This window comes from Myotis lucifugus, unplaced genomic scaffold, assembly GCF_000147115.1.
Source record: "Myotis lucifugus unplaced genomic scaffold, Myoluc2.0 scaffold_68, whole genome shotgun sequence".
Lineage (NCBI taxonomy): Eukaryota > Metazoa > Chordata > Mammalia > Chiroptera > Vespertilionidae > Myotis > Myotis lucifugus.
Genome location: NW_005871116.1, coordinates 4,984,248 through 5,002,080, shown reverse-complemented (window position 1 = coordinate 5,002,080; position 17,833 = coordinate 4,984,248). Strand labels below are relative to the sequence as shown.

The 17,833-nt window shown below is 40.3% G+C and overlaps 1 protein-coding gene and 1 pseudogene across 1 annotated transcript in view; both read left to right on the top strand.

The window, feature by feature from the left end:
• Positions 1-17,833, top strand: part of PLCXD3 (phosphatidylinositol specific phospholipase C X domain containing 3) — a 119,368-nt gene that overhangs the window by 61,093 nt on the left and 40,442 nt on the right. The window contains exon 2 of the mRNA XM_006090157.3: positions 15,623-16,331. Coding sequence (XP_006090219.1) covers positions 15,623-16,331 — 709 coding nt within the window. The remainder of the gene's footprint in view (positions 1-15,622; positions 16,332-17,833) is intronic.
• LOC102441417 lies at positions 3,365-3,859 on the top strand (annotated as a pseudogene).

Sequence of the window (17,833 nt, the reverse complement as noted above, 5' to 3'; positions counted from 1 at the left end):
TTTTTCACAGTCTGATCAAACAGTACCCTGAGCCCCTCGCTTGGTATTGAGCCAAGTGTCATCATCTGGTTCTAGATACTGTTTCCTGGTTTGGGAAGGAGGAACCTGACCAGATATTCAGCAGGGGGTCTTGAGAAGACACACTCTGTGACCTTATCCACCCACTGCAACAGGAAACTCTCTTTGTAATGCAGGCATTAGCCATGAAACCATCTCCCTGGATGGTAACCACCCTAAGTGGTAGAAATGGGTATTCCTTCCTGGGACCCTTAGGTAGCCCACAGTGGGTAATAATAACAACAGTCATATGTAGAGAACCCTACAGTTTATAAAGTGCTATTTCACCGTTTCACTTGATTATCATAATTGCCCAGCAAGGTATGTCCACAAAGGAAAATGGACACCATTAGCCTTAACTACAGATTGGAGAAGGAAAGAGAGAAGTCTAGAAAACATCTCCTATTTCATCCTGAAATGTCCCCACCTTTGTTCTTGTCCTGTACATGCATGTCAGTGTTCTCTGACTGATGATTGGTCCTAGGAAGTGGCTGTTGTTCATATTGGATTAATTGGTATTTGGGGGATTTTGCTATAGTGAAGGTTTAGGAGAGCTGCCTTCAAGCCCACAAAGAGGTGTGCATCTACTCTTTTCTTCTAGAGTTCAGTTCTACCTCTTACTGAGGCAGGAATCTTAGGTATGGACCAAATACACCAACAGTTCTTGAACTTCTTCACCTGCCAGATCTCTCCTGACATGGAGATATGCTTCACAGAGTTAACTAAAAAAATTCTAAAAACTAGCATGTCTCTTTTAAATGAGACCAAGTCTGTCTTTGGCTATGGTACTACACTTCACAGAGTATCTGGTCTGCCATATGCTTGGCCGTGTCACTGTTTAGCAAAAGAGGATGCTGAATGGATCTTGTTGTTTGGAACATTCTACTCACTTGGCCCTGGGCACTACTCTGGCTTCCCATCTGCTTCTGAGTACAGCTCTTGGATCTGATTCCAATTCTGAAATGTCTGAGAAACACCCTCTTTGGGCCCTGACTGAACATTAGGTGCCCAGAGCTTCCTTCTTGTTGAGGAGTTTTCATTCCATTCAGTTGAACTCAACTCATTAGGCATTTTGAGCAATATGAGAAGAGTTATATTTTGGTTGATAGTGGACTTAGAAATAGGAGAACTCTACTCCAGCTAAAGCTATATGTCCTAGATATTATTTCTTTTCCCTCCATATCTCCCCACTGTCCTTTACCTTGCCCTTGGCTCCAGGTGCTGGCTATTATAGAATTCATTAACGGGGTTCTGTGTTCTCAAACTTACACATGGGTTTGACCAATGGAGGTACCTTGAGTGGATATAGGAAAGTGATGTTGGAGTGTATTGCCCAGGATCTCTCTCTGAGCTTGTTTTGGGATGGGTGAGTCCTTTCACTAAAACTTCTTTTGGTATCCTTATCTTTTGCTGTTACTAGTTTTGAGACACTATATTATAAACCATGGTCCCTCTATACCCCATCCACATGGTCTCATTAGAAATAATCTCTCCTTGAATTATCCCAATTGGATTGTGACATTGGTTTTCTGGTGATGCTCTGACAGCTAGTCACTTCATAGGACTAGTTGCCTCAAATGTAAACTGACAGGTTTAAAGCAGATAATATTCCTTCCAGCTTCAAATGTGATTGACAGTGTAGGGACTGCAAACCAAATCTCTTCTTTGGGAGCTTTGGGTCTTGTTGAAGTGATACTCTGCATACCTATCAAATGCAGAATAGAACTAAGTGTGTGATTAGGGGCTAAACATTCTCTAAAAATTCAGAGATGGGTATAGTCAGTGCGAACTGAATGGTCAAAGGAAATATGGATCTGCCAATAAGTTCTACCCCATCTCCAAAGAACCATTTGTTGATGGGTTTTCTGATTTAGAGCCAAGATGGATGTTGTCTTCAAGGTTGTGTCAAGTGGTTAGTGTGGCTCAGTGGTTGAGCATTGACCTATGAACCAGGAGTTCATGGTGGTTTGATTCCCAGTCAGGGCACATGCCTGGGTTGCAGGCTCAATCCCCAGTGTGGGGTGTACAAGAGGCAGCCAATCAATGATACTTTCTCATCATTGATGTTTCTATCTCTCTCTCCCTCTCCCTTTCTCTCTGAAATCAATAAAAATATTTTTTTAAAAAAAACGAACTTTTTTTAAAGTGGAAAGCCTGTTTTGGAGCTATTCCAAGGAGCCACACAATATTGGTTAATCTTAGGCAAAGCATCCTGGGAATGATTTACTGAACTCAGCCACCTGCCATGATGAAATATATAACTTCTAGGATTTCTTGAATTGAAATATTCTTTTTTTTAAATGTAGAAAAAACAGGATTATAGTTCAATATGAGAGGTTGGAATTCTTAATTGGCATTAATTAGCCATACCTTAAATGTTTTATAATCTGAAAATAAAATCTTTTATTTGTTGTAGGCTACTTCTGTTTTTTCCCTTTGACTTAGAAATATTAAGGACATAAACACTGACAGAATAAAAATATAATAATCACCCTAATAACCACCATACAGATTTCATAAATCCCCCAAACAATTGAGTCCGCAGTGTACCCTTTCCCAGTTGGATAATTTCCCCACCAAAGGTAATTCCTACTCCCTCTTTCCACCTACCAGCCCCAATCTAGAGCCAGGCCAAGACAGAAAAAATGCTTTCCAATTCCCTTGGTGTAGAGAAGCCTCACTTTTATTGAGAGTAGGAGGTTATACTATAGCCCTTGGGGAGATCTTAGCTTTATGTGAACACTGCTTGTTCAGGCCGAAAAAACTAAAGCCCTAGGTTTTTATATTGGTTATTATCCTCATGACATCCAAGGCTTCAGGGCTAACAGCCTACTGGATTCTGTCTGCTCTTTGGTTACGTTTTGCATGTTGGAGATTTTCCTTATATTCTTATTAGCTCATCTGTGCATTTTTAAAATAAAATATTTTAAAGATATATGTTCATGTATTTTTTGTAGTAAGAAACTTTTTTAAAAAATCTGTTTACCATGTTGTGAAGTGCAGAAGCAAATGCACTCTACTTAGACTCAAAGACTACTCATAGTGATGCTTATATTCTCCCACCCCAAAGGCAAGATGACTGTTGCCTGAACTAATTATAAAAATAGAAAGACTTTTATAGCCAAGAAGCTAATTCAGCTAACCCACTAAGAATTTTTTTAAAGAAGTAAAACTGCATTGCTGCCCGAGCACAGGAGTCAGTCCAGCTGCGGCCATAGCTCTTCCAACAGTGTCATCACATTTAATAGAGCAGCTGCCACCCCTGTGAGGAAGGGGCACAGCCTTGACCCCGCCAGCTGGCCTCACCATGAGCAGCAGCAATGGCAATGATCCTGGCAATGGGGGAAAAGGGAGGGGCTGGAACACCTCTGTTCCTCATCCTCTATCCACTTGGAGACACGGAGAAGATTCTTTTGGATGAACAACAAGAATCAGGAAGAATAGTTCACAAGGTGGTTCTCACGGCGACAGCCCTTCCCCACAGGAGCATGGCAAATTGTGTTTGATGTGGAAATGCACAGCAGCAGGGGCCACAGCTCCATCAGAAGAGGTTGTAAAAGGACAGAAAGAAGGTGATGCTTTGAAGAAAAGTGTAGACTGGGTGTCCGACTGGTCCAGTGAGCCTGGAGATGTTCTACCTAAGGAGTTCCACTGCAGGCCCCCTCAGTGTTGTTTCTTTCAGCATGAGCCAAAGAGGAGTCATGAGAAAGGGGATTTTCTCTGCAGAATTGCTTAAGGTTTCCTTTCTCTCTCTTCCTCTCATGTTCTGGCTCTGGGAATCGGCATCTACTTTGGAAAATGACAGTGTGCACTTCTGTCAGCACCTGCTGAAGGAACGAGAGCCCCTGGAAGAGCGTGTGACCCTGGAAGTGGTGTGTTGTCATCGTAGTTGATTTAAACTTGGGACCATTGTAAGCATGATCCACCCTACAACCCTATTTTTACATATCCAAGCTCCAGTAACTCTCAAATCCAGGACTTTATTCAAACCTCATTCCCTTTTTGGCCTGTAAGACACTTTAGAATTTTCTAACAGAGTTTATTGATATTTAGACATTTGCAAGGGCTTCTTCTCTGCAAATGGCACCAGCAGATAATAATTCTGCCCACAATGCTATTGTCTCCTTTTACTCTCACCAGAATTAGACCTGCACCAGTCATGGTATAACTTTTGCTCTTGCAAGATAACTACATCTCTGTCTTAAAACAAGATCAGGTTAACAAATGATATGAAAACTTTGCTATTTTATTTTGTTTTTTTTAAGGCAAAGGCAAGCTTCCCTAAGCTTAAATCTATAGTTATTCAAAAATAAAACATTATGCTAAGTGAAATAAGCCAGTCAGAAAAAGATAAATATCACATGATCTCATTCATTTATGGAATATAATGAACAACATAAACTGATGAGCAAAAATAGATCCAGAGACAGAGAATCATCTATCAGAACATCAAACCTCAGAGGGAAGGTAGGGGAGTGAGGGGGTAAGGGGGAGAGATCAACCAAAGGACTTGTATGCATGCATATAAGCCTAACCAATGGACACAGACAACAGGGTGGTGCGGGCATGAGTTGGTGGGTGGGTGGGTAATGAGGGGATAAGGACACATATGTAATGCCTTAATCAATAAAGAAATTTTAAAAAATGAAAAATAAAAATAAAACAAGGAAAAAAACACAAGACACAACAATGGAATTGTTAAAAAAAATTATTAGCCTATACAATATAATGCAATCATTTAAACTGCAGACTGTAATACTATAGAAAATCATTGATGATATAATTTAATTTGTTTGGTATATACTGATCTAACTATGTAAAATATGAATGCATATGGACCCAAACTCAAAGGATGTGTGGGTAAATGGATAGAGGGTATGAACATTGCACATTTTTTATTTTTAAACTATCCCTCAATATTATCACATTTGTTTTGCAGCCAATAAAAACAACATATATGCTATAGTGTAGAAAAGGGGGTAGGGTAAAGTTGGTGGAGAGCAAGACCACCAGTCCCTGAATGAGTCTGTGGTATCATTGCTCCCAACATTTCCTTTGCTGTCTTGGTTATACCATGAGAGACTAAAGAATGTCTTAAATGTCAGAGAATCACTGTCTTCTCTAACATCCAGGACTAGCATAAGGCAGGGTGTCAACTAGGTACCTATTAAATACTCAGTTAATTCTTACTCAAGTATTCAATTAATATATTTTAATATCAATGCATAACTTTTTACTCTCACAAACAACAACAGCCATTACCCCTTCTAGATACAATGTAGATCCATGGGTTTATCATCTGAAAGTAAGAGAAATATCAGAGGGGGGAGAGAGAGAGAGAGAGAGAGAGAGAGAGAGAGAGAGAGAGAGAGAGAAAGAGAATGAGAGAATGAGAATCTCCATGATCAATGCTCTGTATCAGCAACATACTAGTAACTCCAAGAAGCAATGCTTTATATAAATGTGTACTTTGAGGTGAGTGGTTTGGGAATGTTTGTTTGGAATGTAATATATGTGCATGTTCTTGGATTTATGGGACACAATTTCCTGTAGTGTTAAGGTGATGCTATTCAGAATCTTTTTAGGTCTAGTAATTCTATTTTTTAAAAATGCATCTGTATGTGTGCCCCCAATCCACAGATATTGCTTATTATCCCAGCTTTGCCATGAGATTGAAAGCAAGAGGAGATAAGCTGTTCTCAGCATATACAGATCTTAAGTCCCAAGGCTGGAGGAAGTGAAAGAGAGATTGGAAGAAAGACCAAAGGGAGAAATAATCCCCATGCTGCAAACATTTGTTTGATAAAAAAAGATCCAGCTGTTGGCAAGAAGTGGTGTTTTGTGAGGGCATCATAGAATCAAAGGCTTATATTTCAAGTAGATGTTCTTTCTGTAGCACAAACATGATTAAGGGTAATGTAGTGTTATTTCAGATTTTCATTATTTATAAAAGGAAAGCCAATAGTGCCAGACATGCAAGAACAAAGCTAAATCGGCTTCCGAGGCCTTCTGGCTCTTAAATCTAAGAGAATATAATAATTGAGCTGTTTATTTTCCATGTTTCATATGTTTTCTTCTTAGAGGAAAAACACAATAGAGGTTTTCTTTTTCTTTCAGAATAGTTGGTTTTAGTGATATGGATTTGGTTTTATCTAATCCGCCCCTTCTCTTCCCCAGGCCATTCATTCTGTCTGCCCAGAGAATCAGAGCTGCTCTTGTTTTTACAGATATTCAAGGCTGCCCCAAGCTTTGCATGCTGCCCCTACAGAGAGGTTCTAGTGGAGAAACCAGGGGAAGGAGGTGACATAAAAAAAACAATAAAATATATCAGCACCTTAAATACCACATGATTTTATTTACATGTGGAATGTAAAGAATAAATGAACAAACAAAATAGAAACAGATTCATAATACAAAGAACAGATTGATGGATGCCAAAGGGAAAGGAGGTTGAGGGCTGGATGAAAAATGTGAAGGGATTAAGAAGTATAAATTGGCAGTTATGAAATAGTCACAGGGATGTAAAGTACAGCATAGGCAATCCTATATAATAAAAGCCCAGTGACCAAAACGCTGGAAGGACCAGAATGACCAGAGACCAGAACAACCACGGCCCCTCACCCCGGCTGGCTGCCCCACAGCGAGTGGTTAGGAGTGACCAGGCAGACAGACGAGCAGTTAGGGGTGATCAGGGAGGCAGGCAGAGTGGTTAGGGGCAATCAGACAGGCAGAGGAAGTTAGGGGTGATCAGTCAGGCAGTGCTTAGGGGCAATCAGGCAGGCAGAATGCTTAGGGGTGATCAGGCAAGCAGAGGCAATTAGGGGCGATCAGGCAGGCAGATGTGGTTAGGGGCAATCAGGCAGGCAGAGCGCTTAGGGGCGATTAGGCAGGCAGAGTGGTTAGGGGTGATCAGGCAGGCTGGCGAGCGGTTAGGGGTGATCAGTCAGGCAGGCAAGCAGTTAGGGGCTAGTAGTCCCGGATTGCAAGAGGGATGTCCGACTGCCAGTTTAGGCCCAATCTGCAGTGGGATCGGGCCTAAACTGGCAGTCGGACAAACCCCAAGGGGTCCCAGCTTTCGAGAAGGTGCAGGCCGGACTGAGGGACCCCCTTCCCTGTGCATGAATTTCGTGCACCGGGCCTCTAGTATAGTCAATAGTATTGTAATAACTATGTGTGTTGCCAGGTGGGTACTGAACATATTGAAGGGAACACCTTGTAACCTATATGATTGTCTATCCACTGTGTGGTACACCTAAAAGTAATACAAAATAGTATTGAATGCAAACTGTAATACTACTAATAAAATATCAGAGTCTTAAACCACTAGCTTCTGAAGAGGGGTATGAAAGACTGGGCTGTGTGTCAACCATATCTCTTTTGTCAACTTTATTTCCTTTCCCTCTGAGGCACATTACCTGGATATGACTGAGTCTCCTTGGCTTGTCACTGGCTGCCCTTGATGCTCAGTTTTTTGTAACCTGTCCCAGGGATAAAACTCCCAGGAGAAGAGCTGTCCTACACTTGCACCTCTTACAGGTGGCCTGGGTTGAGGGAAAGCTGTGGTACTCTTTCTGTCTCTGGATATCAGGACACCCTACAGTTGTGCTAAGAATCTGGAGTGACATGTGCATAACGAGCAAAGCCTTCCAGATATGGTGGGTCTTGGTGTTGTTGCAATTTGGTACAGAAGAGGTAACTTAGAGTCAGGGAATCAAAAAGAAAGAGGACTTCAAAACACTTTATCTAAAGCACTGCTGTATACTATGGCAATATTTTCATTGAGTAATTCTCAGAAATTATGGAAACTATAGTGTTTATAACTTTCACTCATTCAGCCAATATTTGGTGAGAACCTACTTTGTGTCAGGCAATTAGTGCTCAGAGTTAATAATGCAAAAATAATAATTAATAGCGATAATAAAAGCTAATATCAAGTATTTTCTGTGAAACTTATTTATTGCCTATTATAGATTTTATTTTATAATCTTTATATGTAGATAGCATTATCAGACCCATTTACAGATGAGGATATTGAGGTTTAGAGAGATGGAAAGGTATTATGTCCTACAGCAATATTTATTGAGCATCTTTTATATGCCAGTCATTGTGCCTTTTGTTGGGAGTATGGTGGTAAGCAATAATTTGATCATAATTCTCATAGAATTTAAATTCTAGTGAGAATAGATAAACAATAAGCAATTAAATAAAATGAAAGTTGAAGCTAGAGATACATACCATGAAAAAAATAAAACTTGATCATGTGATAGGGACTGATAGACAGCCAGGGAGGGTGGGACGAATTAGCTACTTTAGATACAGGAAGATTTACTTAAGAAGGTGACATTCAAGCTGACACTTGAACAAAAAGGTGCCAGCCATGCAAACCACTAGGGGCAGAGCGTTGCTGCCGGTGGGAATAGCAAGCACAAGGGCTATGTTGGGATGAGCTTGGTGTAGTATTTGATAAGCAGAAAGAAGGCTGGTGTAGCTGGAGTCCAGCAAGCAAAGGGAGAGTGACACATCTTGAGCAGCCGTAGGACCCTGGGCCACACGCTGCTAAAAACTCTCGCGAGTCCTCTTCCTTCAAGCTCACTGAGCATCTTTGGGGGCAGCAAATGGGGAAGAACCAGACAGTCTGCTGTGCAAATCAGATTCCTTTGTTTTCTCCTATCCAGTGGTCGGCAAACTCATTAGTCAACAGAGCCAAATATCAACAGTACAACGATTGAAATTTCTTTTGAGAGCCAAATTTTTTAAACTTAAACTATATAGGTAGGTACATTGTTATTAACTTAATTAGGGTACTCCTAAGGCTTAGGAAGAGCCACACCCAAGGGGCCAAAGAGCCACATGTGGCTCGCGAGCCACAGTTTGCCAACCACGGTGACCTATACAAAGCACAATTCTCTCTTAGGTCCAGACTTGTCCTCTGCGTCTTGGGCTGTCCTGGCCCATTGGAAGTTGAGGCGGAGCCGAGTACCAGGAGGAGCATGGTCTTCTGGTTCTCTTCTGGATTATTCGTCAATACACATGGCCCTTTTGAGTTCCTCTCTAGGCTCTCCTAAAACAGCCCAGGCCAACATCGCTGACAAAATATGCCATTTTCTCCCTAATCTTTGCCACATTGCTTTCATGGGCACCACCTTTCATTTTTCTTACTCAGCCATCCTTGATTCATCCTTCTCTCTGACTCACTGCCTCTGGTAGAATGGTCATTACGAATGTGGAAACACAGAGATTTGAAAGGTCCTCAAGTGATCCATAGGCACCTTAACGTTAAAAAAGTATAAACGTAATGATTGCATGTGTTTGGGCTTTTATTCTTGCTCTTCAGCTTTGGTTATTGATGATCGCTAGAAGATCTTATTCAGCGCAGGATTGAACTACTGTTTTATCAAAAGGTATCACATACATTTATCATAGCATTTAACACGTGTTCTGAGAGTGGTGGTTTTTCTTGCCTATTTCTCTCCACTATGATATAAGCTCCACAAGGACAGAGCCTAGATGAGTCTTGTATACTATTTTGTTTCCATATTCCTGACCCATAAAATAGACACTCCATAAATACCTACCAAATGCTTAATACTACAGAGAAGAAGGTAAGGCCTAAGAAATATTGATAGAAGGAAACTACCTTCCCTTCCCTTACTTGGTGAGTGCTGTGATCTCAATCTCCCTCGCCCCCATCTCTCCTCACCACATACACATCTCTCTTCACAGTGTTTTGCACACAGTCAGTTTATTTAATAAGTGACAGCTAGATAAATCCTGTCCCCATGAAACCTGTGCCACACAGGGGCTTCTGGAGTAGAGTGGGAGATCAATGAATAAAAGGTACCTATCTGGATGGCTTAATTTTAGCCTGAAAGATTTATCTTGAGAACTTGTCAGAACTAATGAAAGACATTTTGAAGTGAAAAATCAAGAGATTAGTAAAAACCAGTACCAAAGCCACATATTCCATTGGGTTTCAAGCAAATTCAGAAGCAGTGCTTCATGTGTGATAATTTCCAGCTGCTATAAGTGTTTAGAACAGCTTCAGAGGAGAATGGCACCATGGGAAGTGTAAGAGGTGATTATAGGTGTGAGAAATGTGTGTACTACAGGTAGAGGGGGGCAATTCAGAGTGTGTGGTTTCTAACTTTGGAAATTACTTTATCTGCCTGCATAGTTTCCACTAGAACAGACTTTCTCAACCTTGTTCCTATAGATATTTGGGGCCGGTTGACTCTTCACTGTGGGAGCTGCCTGGTGCATTGTAGGATATTCACCAGCATCCCTGGCCTCTACCCACTAGCTGCCAGCAGCCATTCAGTGACAACAACACAAACGGTGTCCACATGTTGTCAAATGTCCCCTGGGTCAGAATTACCACTGGTTCAGTACCCCTGCTCTAGGGAAGCAGCTGGGTCTGCTGCTCTTTCTAATTACCCAACAAATGTTGCTGACCCACCGATTGTCCTCTTAAATCTGCACATGTTGTATATAGATTCTTCCCAGCTTCAGAACCTTTTGTTTTTGGAAGCTGCCCTCACCGATGTTGTGTTGCCAAGCTCAGAAGGCTGTGATGCTGTCGTTGGCTTACCACCATGGGGTGTACAACCTCGGATTCCATGGGACTATGCTGAGAAGGGTCCAATCGGACGGATGCCCAGAGAGGGAGAAGGCACAGTGAGCTGGTTTAGATAGTCACTTAGGACTGCTCCACTTCTTGGGGTCTCTTTTAATTATTTTTTTCTGGCATGCATATTGATCGTCCTTGAAAAGAATCTCATGTGAAAAGAAGGCTTAATAGTTTCAAAAAGGTGGCCCTTGGAGCGAGCTCTCCTCTGCCCTCCTTGATGGGAACACCCACCGCTGCTCTTAAACTATTCACTGCCAGCTTATTCATTGGCCTAAGGAATCCACCCAGGAAATTTAAAGAAATTATGGTGAATATTGAGCTTCTCTACCCCTGGGAGGCATCGATGGAATCGGGCTTCTCAAATTTAGCCTCTGGGATCCCTGATCAAAAGACTTAAGCAAGGAAACCAACCTGCTTTCCTTCCTCTCACTGCCTCTGAGATGGGCTGAGGGAGAAGGCTATTCACAATATGAAAGACACAGATTTGCCCAAAGAGAAATCACAGCATGACTATTTTGATTTTTTCTTTACGAAATGATTCATCTCAGTGCTCCAATATAGTGAAATATATTGGGATTATTTAATCTTTGAAAATGTATTTTCTACATGTTTTTTTATGTCAAGAGAAGTATACACATTAGATTACAAGTATGTGGTTTTTAATGTTCTGTTCAATTCTAGAAGAGTTTTGGCTTGTGGTTCATTGCATGCATTTTCTCTGATGACACAAAATTTCCTTTTCTTAAGTTCTTTTTTTAAAAAAATATTTTTTATTGATTTTAGAGAAGAAAGGAGAGGAATAGAGAGATAGAAACATCAGTGATGAGAGAGAATCATTGATTGGCTTCCTCCTGCATGCCCTCTACTGGGGATTGAGCCCACAACCCAGGCATGTGCCCTTGGCCAGAATTGATCCTGGGACCCTTCAGTCCACAGGCCTACACTCTAGCCACTGAGCCAAACTGGCTAGGGCCTCAAAATTTCTTATATTGTCCACAAAGACCTGGTCATGCCCTGGAGACTGAGGCACGATTATGTACCAGGAATAAGGCTTGGTCTTTGTCTCCAAAAAGTTGATCAGTTTAGTCAGTGGGGTAAACAAAAATTAATGAGATTAATTGTATACTGTCACATAAGAAGTAATTAATTTTAAAGTTTTTTGTTCCTGTCAGATTCAACACTATGTGTTTACAATTAGAAAAAACTGATTGACTTCCAAACCAAATAAAAGTGATTTGATAGGTCATTTCAAAGACAGCTGTGGGGCCAAAGCCAGTAGCTCTCAATGCTGTGACCTAAGATTGATCTGGAATGTAATAGACACTCAATTGTGCTATGCTTTCCCGAGGAGATATAAGATTTAGCTACTCATATCAGTGATTGGTAATGTGGAAAAGTAAATAAAATGTTTCCCAAGTCTTTTAAAAAAGTGATTTGAGAATTAATACTGTGTCCATAATTTGGGTATTTCTCTCCTTCATGACAGTTAAAAACCAAGAGTGGATTTCATTTATTTTCAACGTGATCTGGAATGGGCCTGTTGGACTGAAAGCCTCAGTTCCTAGCTTGCTGGTGGCAGGAGGCCATTCCTAGTTCTTTGCTACATGGGCCTCGCCAACATGGCGCTTTGCTTTGTCAAAGCCAGCAAGGCAGCCTTAGTCAGTTTGGCTCAGTGGATAGAGCATAAGCCTGAGGACCAAAGGGTCCCAGTTGGATTCCTGTTCAAGGGTACTTACCTTGGTTGCAGGCTCCTTCCCAGCCTAGTCAGGCAGAAGGCAATCAATCAATGTGATATGTGTTTCTCTCATATCGATATTTCTCTTTGTCTTTCCCTCTCCCACAAAAACAAAACAAAACAAACAAAAAACAGCAAGGCAGAGAGTAGCAAGATGGAGGTCACAATCATTTGTTATTTAATCTCAGAAATGGTGTCCCATTGTGTTGGTGTTACTTAATTCATTAGAAGCAAGTCACTAGATTGGGCCCACACTCCGGGAGGGATGTGAATGCCAGGAGGCAGGATTGTTGGGGTCCATCTTAGATGTGTGCCTATTGCCTCAGTAAGGGAAAAATCTAGCATACTGAGAAAAAATAAAAGTACCTGTTTCTAAGAAATGAAAGAAAAGAACCTTTTCCATTCCATTCACTCATTCAGAGCCAAAACAAATGAACTTGATTGGCTGGGTTCACAATGGGAGTGGTCGGCTCTATTCTGAGTAGAGGTGCAAATCAAGCTCAAAGTTGAGAGGCTCAGTTCAGAATCAGAGGAACATCATTAAATAGCGGGTCCAAGGTATGCCTTTGGGGCTATGGACAAAAGAAGGATAAGAGGTCAGAAGCCCAGTAATACTCAACCAGTGTAGAAGCAAAATATTAGGCCAGATAACCAGAGATGTTGTGGATGTAGCTAAGAACAGTAAAAATGATGCCTAGGCACTGTCTTGCTGGTGGTCAGGGCTCCGTGGTTTTAAGGACACAGACTTTTTCTCTCTGTTATTAAAAGGTCATAAAGTACTGCTGTATTTTTGGTTTAAGTTCAAATAGAAAATTTAATGGTTTAGTAAAAATGATGAAATTAGGGAGAAAGTACTATTCCGAATGAAATTAAAAGTCATGAAAATAGTACTTTTTGGGCCAACATTAGATATGTTTTTTTGTCCTAAAATGCATAGTGTTTTGTATTGATTGATGATTTAATTTTCCTCTCCAAATACTGTTTGTATCTGGGTACATAATTCTGCCTCAAACGCTGTACATGCACCTCAGGGTCATCTAGCTTAGAACAAATATTGATGGGGTACCAATGTCTTCTCCTGACCATTATTTATTTTTAATTTTTATTTTGACACTACCTTATTTTGACCTTAATAACACATTTTCCTTAAATGTCAACAAGTAATTTAATTTAGAAACTATAATATCCTTTTACAGGATTTTCAAAAGTGAGGAATTTCCTAGGCTTTGAAAAAATTAGCATATAGCCATATGATAGAATGTAGAAATTAAAGTCATATTGAAACAAAACCCCACTCATTTCTGGAAAAAGAAATCTAGTTATATTTAATTCCATTTCTACTTGCTTCCAGTGATGTCTTCTATTAGATTACAAAAGGAACCAATTACTCTCATCCACCCTTTTTCATATACCTGGAAATTAACTTAAATTTAGCTCTTATATTGAGTGTTATTATTTAATTATAACACTTCTTAAACTCACCTTTGTATTCCTTTCTTTACACAGACTCTCTTTTATATTCAGCCATCTCTTTTATATTCAGCCATAGTACAGATTTAGTTTCTCAATTTATATTAGCAAATAACTGAATAGCAAATATTAATCCCTATTAAAATTTGCCAATACCAGATTCAAACTGTCAGTTTTGCATATTTAGAAAGTGCTGACATTTTCTCCCCATGCCATCTACTAAAGATAACTGTATCAGACAGTCCAGATTAAATTAAACATGACATTTCTGTATTTGGGGGTTACCTTTCATTATTTGGAAAAAAATCTTATAATTCCAAGGAATTATCTGTTCCAAATCTTAAAGGTTATGATTGGCATGGCATCAAAGTATTTTTCAAAATATTTTCTCTAATCAACCTACCATGGTGCCTGAAATCCATATTCTTATGATTTCTATGGACCATTTAATGCTAGACATAGATATATACATATATAGATATAGATATAAATTAACATATATGTGGAATAAAATCAAAGGTAAATATTGCATCATTGAAAAAATCACTTCAAATAGCTTATCAGACAAAAGCCATAAGGTGATAGATGATAAATTTAAAGGGCCATGAGTGTGCATGTGTGTGTGTATGTGTGCATATGTGTGTTTGGGTGGTAGGAGTAATGACCTCGGAGAAGGTGTGCCTTAAGGAATATAGATCAGGAGTGGGCCACAAGGTGTGAGGAAGCATAAGGAACAGATGGGGAATGATGACGTCTGCTAATGTGTGAAAAATCCAGGATACATTCATTTGACCTAGTTAGTAGGTCACGCCCAAGGATTAAAGGTGTCTTTAAAAATAAAATTATGACTTGAAATAATTTTTCTTTATTGGGTCCAATAATATTTTAAGTGGTTCTCTGTGCTTACAGGAAAATCATACATTAGTTGCTACATCTCCGGAGTTATTTATTTCTGCTAGAAATAAATAAATAGGTTGTCCTTGTTCTTCCTAGAAAGAAATTCTTTTAAATTGGGAAGCCAACTCCCAAAAGAGACTTTGCTGTTAAGAGGAAGTATCTAAAATGGCTTCTTAGTTAATTTTTACTCAGTTGTGGTAACTTGCAACCTTATCTAAGATGACAGTTGCCCAAATGCAGGGTCAGAAATGATGTTAAACATGTCAGCACTAGACTGTCCTCTTGCCTTATTTCTCCTTTCTTCTACCCTTTGACCTCTTGTGTTTTCCAAAGGGTATGAGGTTGCCATTCTTACACTGACCATCTGCTGGTGGAAAGGTATTCTTTACTCATTGAAATAAGCAGAGCTTCTTTATTCATTGAAACAAGACTTCTAGGTTTCAAATCAACCAAAATGAAGAACAGGGGCAACATTATAGACAAAGTATTTGGGAACTGGTAGGTCCCCTTAAGTCCTATTTTTGAATGGTCACTATATGGAAAACCAATCCTAATGAATACATTAAATTCTTTGTTGACAGAAGTAGAAGATGATGATTTGAATTTGAAAATGTTGATCAGAAGGAATTGTTTTATCACTTCAGAACCAATCTGCTCTATTATTATACTAGGCTGTAAAAAAAACCTCCCTGAGGCATGAGAATGAACTTGGTAAATATTGCTTAGTGCTTCCTTTGGCTCATTTGAGGGAGAGATATAGACATTGCAAGAGGGAAAGAGGTTGGGGAGGACAAAGGACTGAAATGTAACCACATTGCGTCTTGTTGTTCTTCTAGGATCTCACGATTCTTTCAGCTTCTACATCGATGAAGCCTCTCCAGTAGGGCCTGAACAGCCAGAAACTGTCCAGAATTTTGTCTCTGTTTTTGGAACTGTGGCCAAAAAGCTGATGCGGAAATGGTTAGCCACGCAAACGATGAACTTTACTGGTCAGCTAGGAGCTGGGATCCGTTATTTTGATCTTCGAATTTCCACCAAGCCCAGAGACCCCGACAATGAACTCTATTTTGCTCATGGTTTGTTCAGTGCCAAAGTCAATGAGGGCCTTGAGGAGATCAATGCATTCCTCACAGATCACCGTAAGGAGGTCGTGTTCTTGGACTTCAATCATTTTTATGGAATGCAGAAATATCACCATGAAAAATTGGTCCAGATGCTGAAAGACATCTATGGAAATAAAATGTGCCCAGCAATTTTTGCACAGGAAGTGAGTCTAAAGTACCTGTGGGAGAAGGACTACCAGGTGCTGGTCTTCTACCACAGTCCCGTGGCTCTGGAGGTGCCCTTCCTCTGGCCTGGGCAGATGATGCCAGCACCCTGGGCCAACACCACAGACCCGGAAAAACTGATTCAGTTCCTTCAGGCGTCCATCACTGAGAGGAGAAAGAAGGGCTCGTTTTTTATATCTCAGGTGGTGCTGACGCCCAAAGCTAGCACTGTGGTCAAAGGGGTGGCCAGTGGCCTCAGAGAAACAATCACAGAAAGGTAAGTGTCCTTAAAGTATCAGGAAGATAATGTTTAAATAATTCACAGAGCTACTAAGTGACAGAGCTAAAATTCACATCTAGGTATATTAATGTCCTACGGCAACCATAACTAAGTACCACAAATTGAGTGGCTTAAAACTTATGCTCTAGTAGGACTAAAGTAGGACTTGCGGAGGAAAACATCAAATAAGTTACGGAAGTGTGGAAAATGCTTTTATATATTATATTTACACAGCTCTGCCAAGAGATTCACATTGCACATTAGCATATAAAAGGCACTAACAAGTATTTTAGTGGTTAATTTTGTTTAAAGTTAACTAATTCAATGTTTTCTAAGCACATAATTTTTTTTAGACCACACTTATTAACAGCCCATGAAATTAATTTTGAAAACTGTCCTCAGCCCTAGCCAGTTTGACTCAGTGGATAGAGTGTCGACCTAGGGACTGAAAGGTCCTAGGTTTGATTCCCGTCAAGGGCACATGCCCAAGTTGTGGGCCCCATCCCTAGTAGGGGCATGTAGGAGGCAGCCAATCAGTGATTTTCTCTCATCATTGATGTCTGCCTGTCTCTCTCTCTCTCTCTCTCTCTCTCTCTCTCTCTCTCTCTCTCTCTCTCACACTCTCACTCTCACTCTCACTCTCCCTTCCTCTCTGAAATTAATAGAAGTGTATTAAAAAAACAAAAACCATCCCCAGCCATCTGCTCTCATTGAGAACTTCCCACTGGCCTCTGGCTTTTATAGCTGGAATATCAGAGCTGTGTCACTGAGAAGATAAAAAGAAGTGGGTAACGAGAGAATTTTAAAAGCAGAAATGAAGACCCTCTCTGTAGAATCAACTTTCTTCTCTCTAGGCTTATGCGAAATCCTTGCAGATATATCTAAACATGGCCGTGATGCTTGTGCTATAAGCATTCTAGAATGGAGCCTAGTCTCAGAAGAACTAGAAATACCTCTTTTTAAACCTGTTGCAAAGCCTATATCTGAGTAGGGTGTTGATGTGAAACTCAAAGGTGTCGTTTCGTCCTGTGTCCATGTATTTCAGCTCTCTGGATGAGGTCTAGAGGGAAAGATCATTGTTAGTGTTCATCCTAGTGTCTTGCAAAGGTAATCAACTTACCTCTGAGAGTCAGTGAAAGAACCTTTAACTCCCCAAGAACACATTACCTCTCTTCCCTCCTCAAGTGAAGAGGTCCACAAAGGAGACTCTGACATTTTCCTCCTGAGATGGTACCACAGCTGCCCATTCAGAAATCCTATGTTAACACCAAAAAGTGTCATGAAATTCTCCTTTGCCACCAAAAGAGAAGCCGCTGGGCAATATGAAGTCCTTTCTGGACCTTAAGAATTTTCATCTGCAAAATTGGGAGTTTGAACTAGATCATTTCCAAGGTCCTTTTCTGTTCCTAATTCCCACAATCCTAAAATCCTGCATTTGACTAGCTTCTCGATAACTGTTTGATGATGTCTAACAGGGTTAGGAAAACTCTGAGCACATG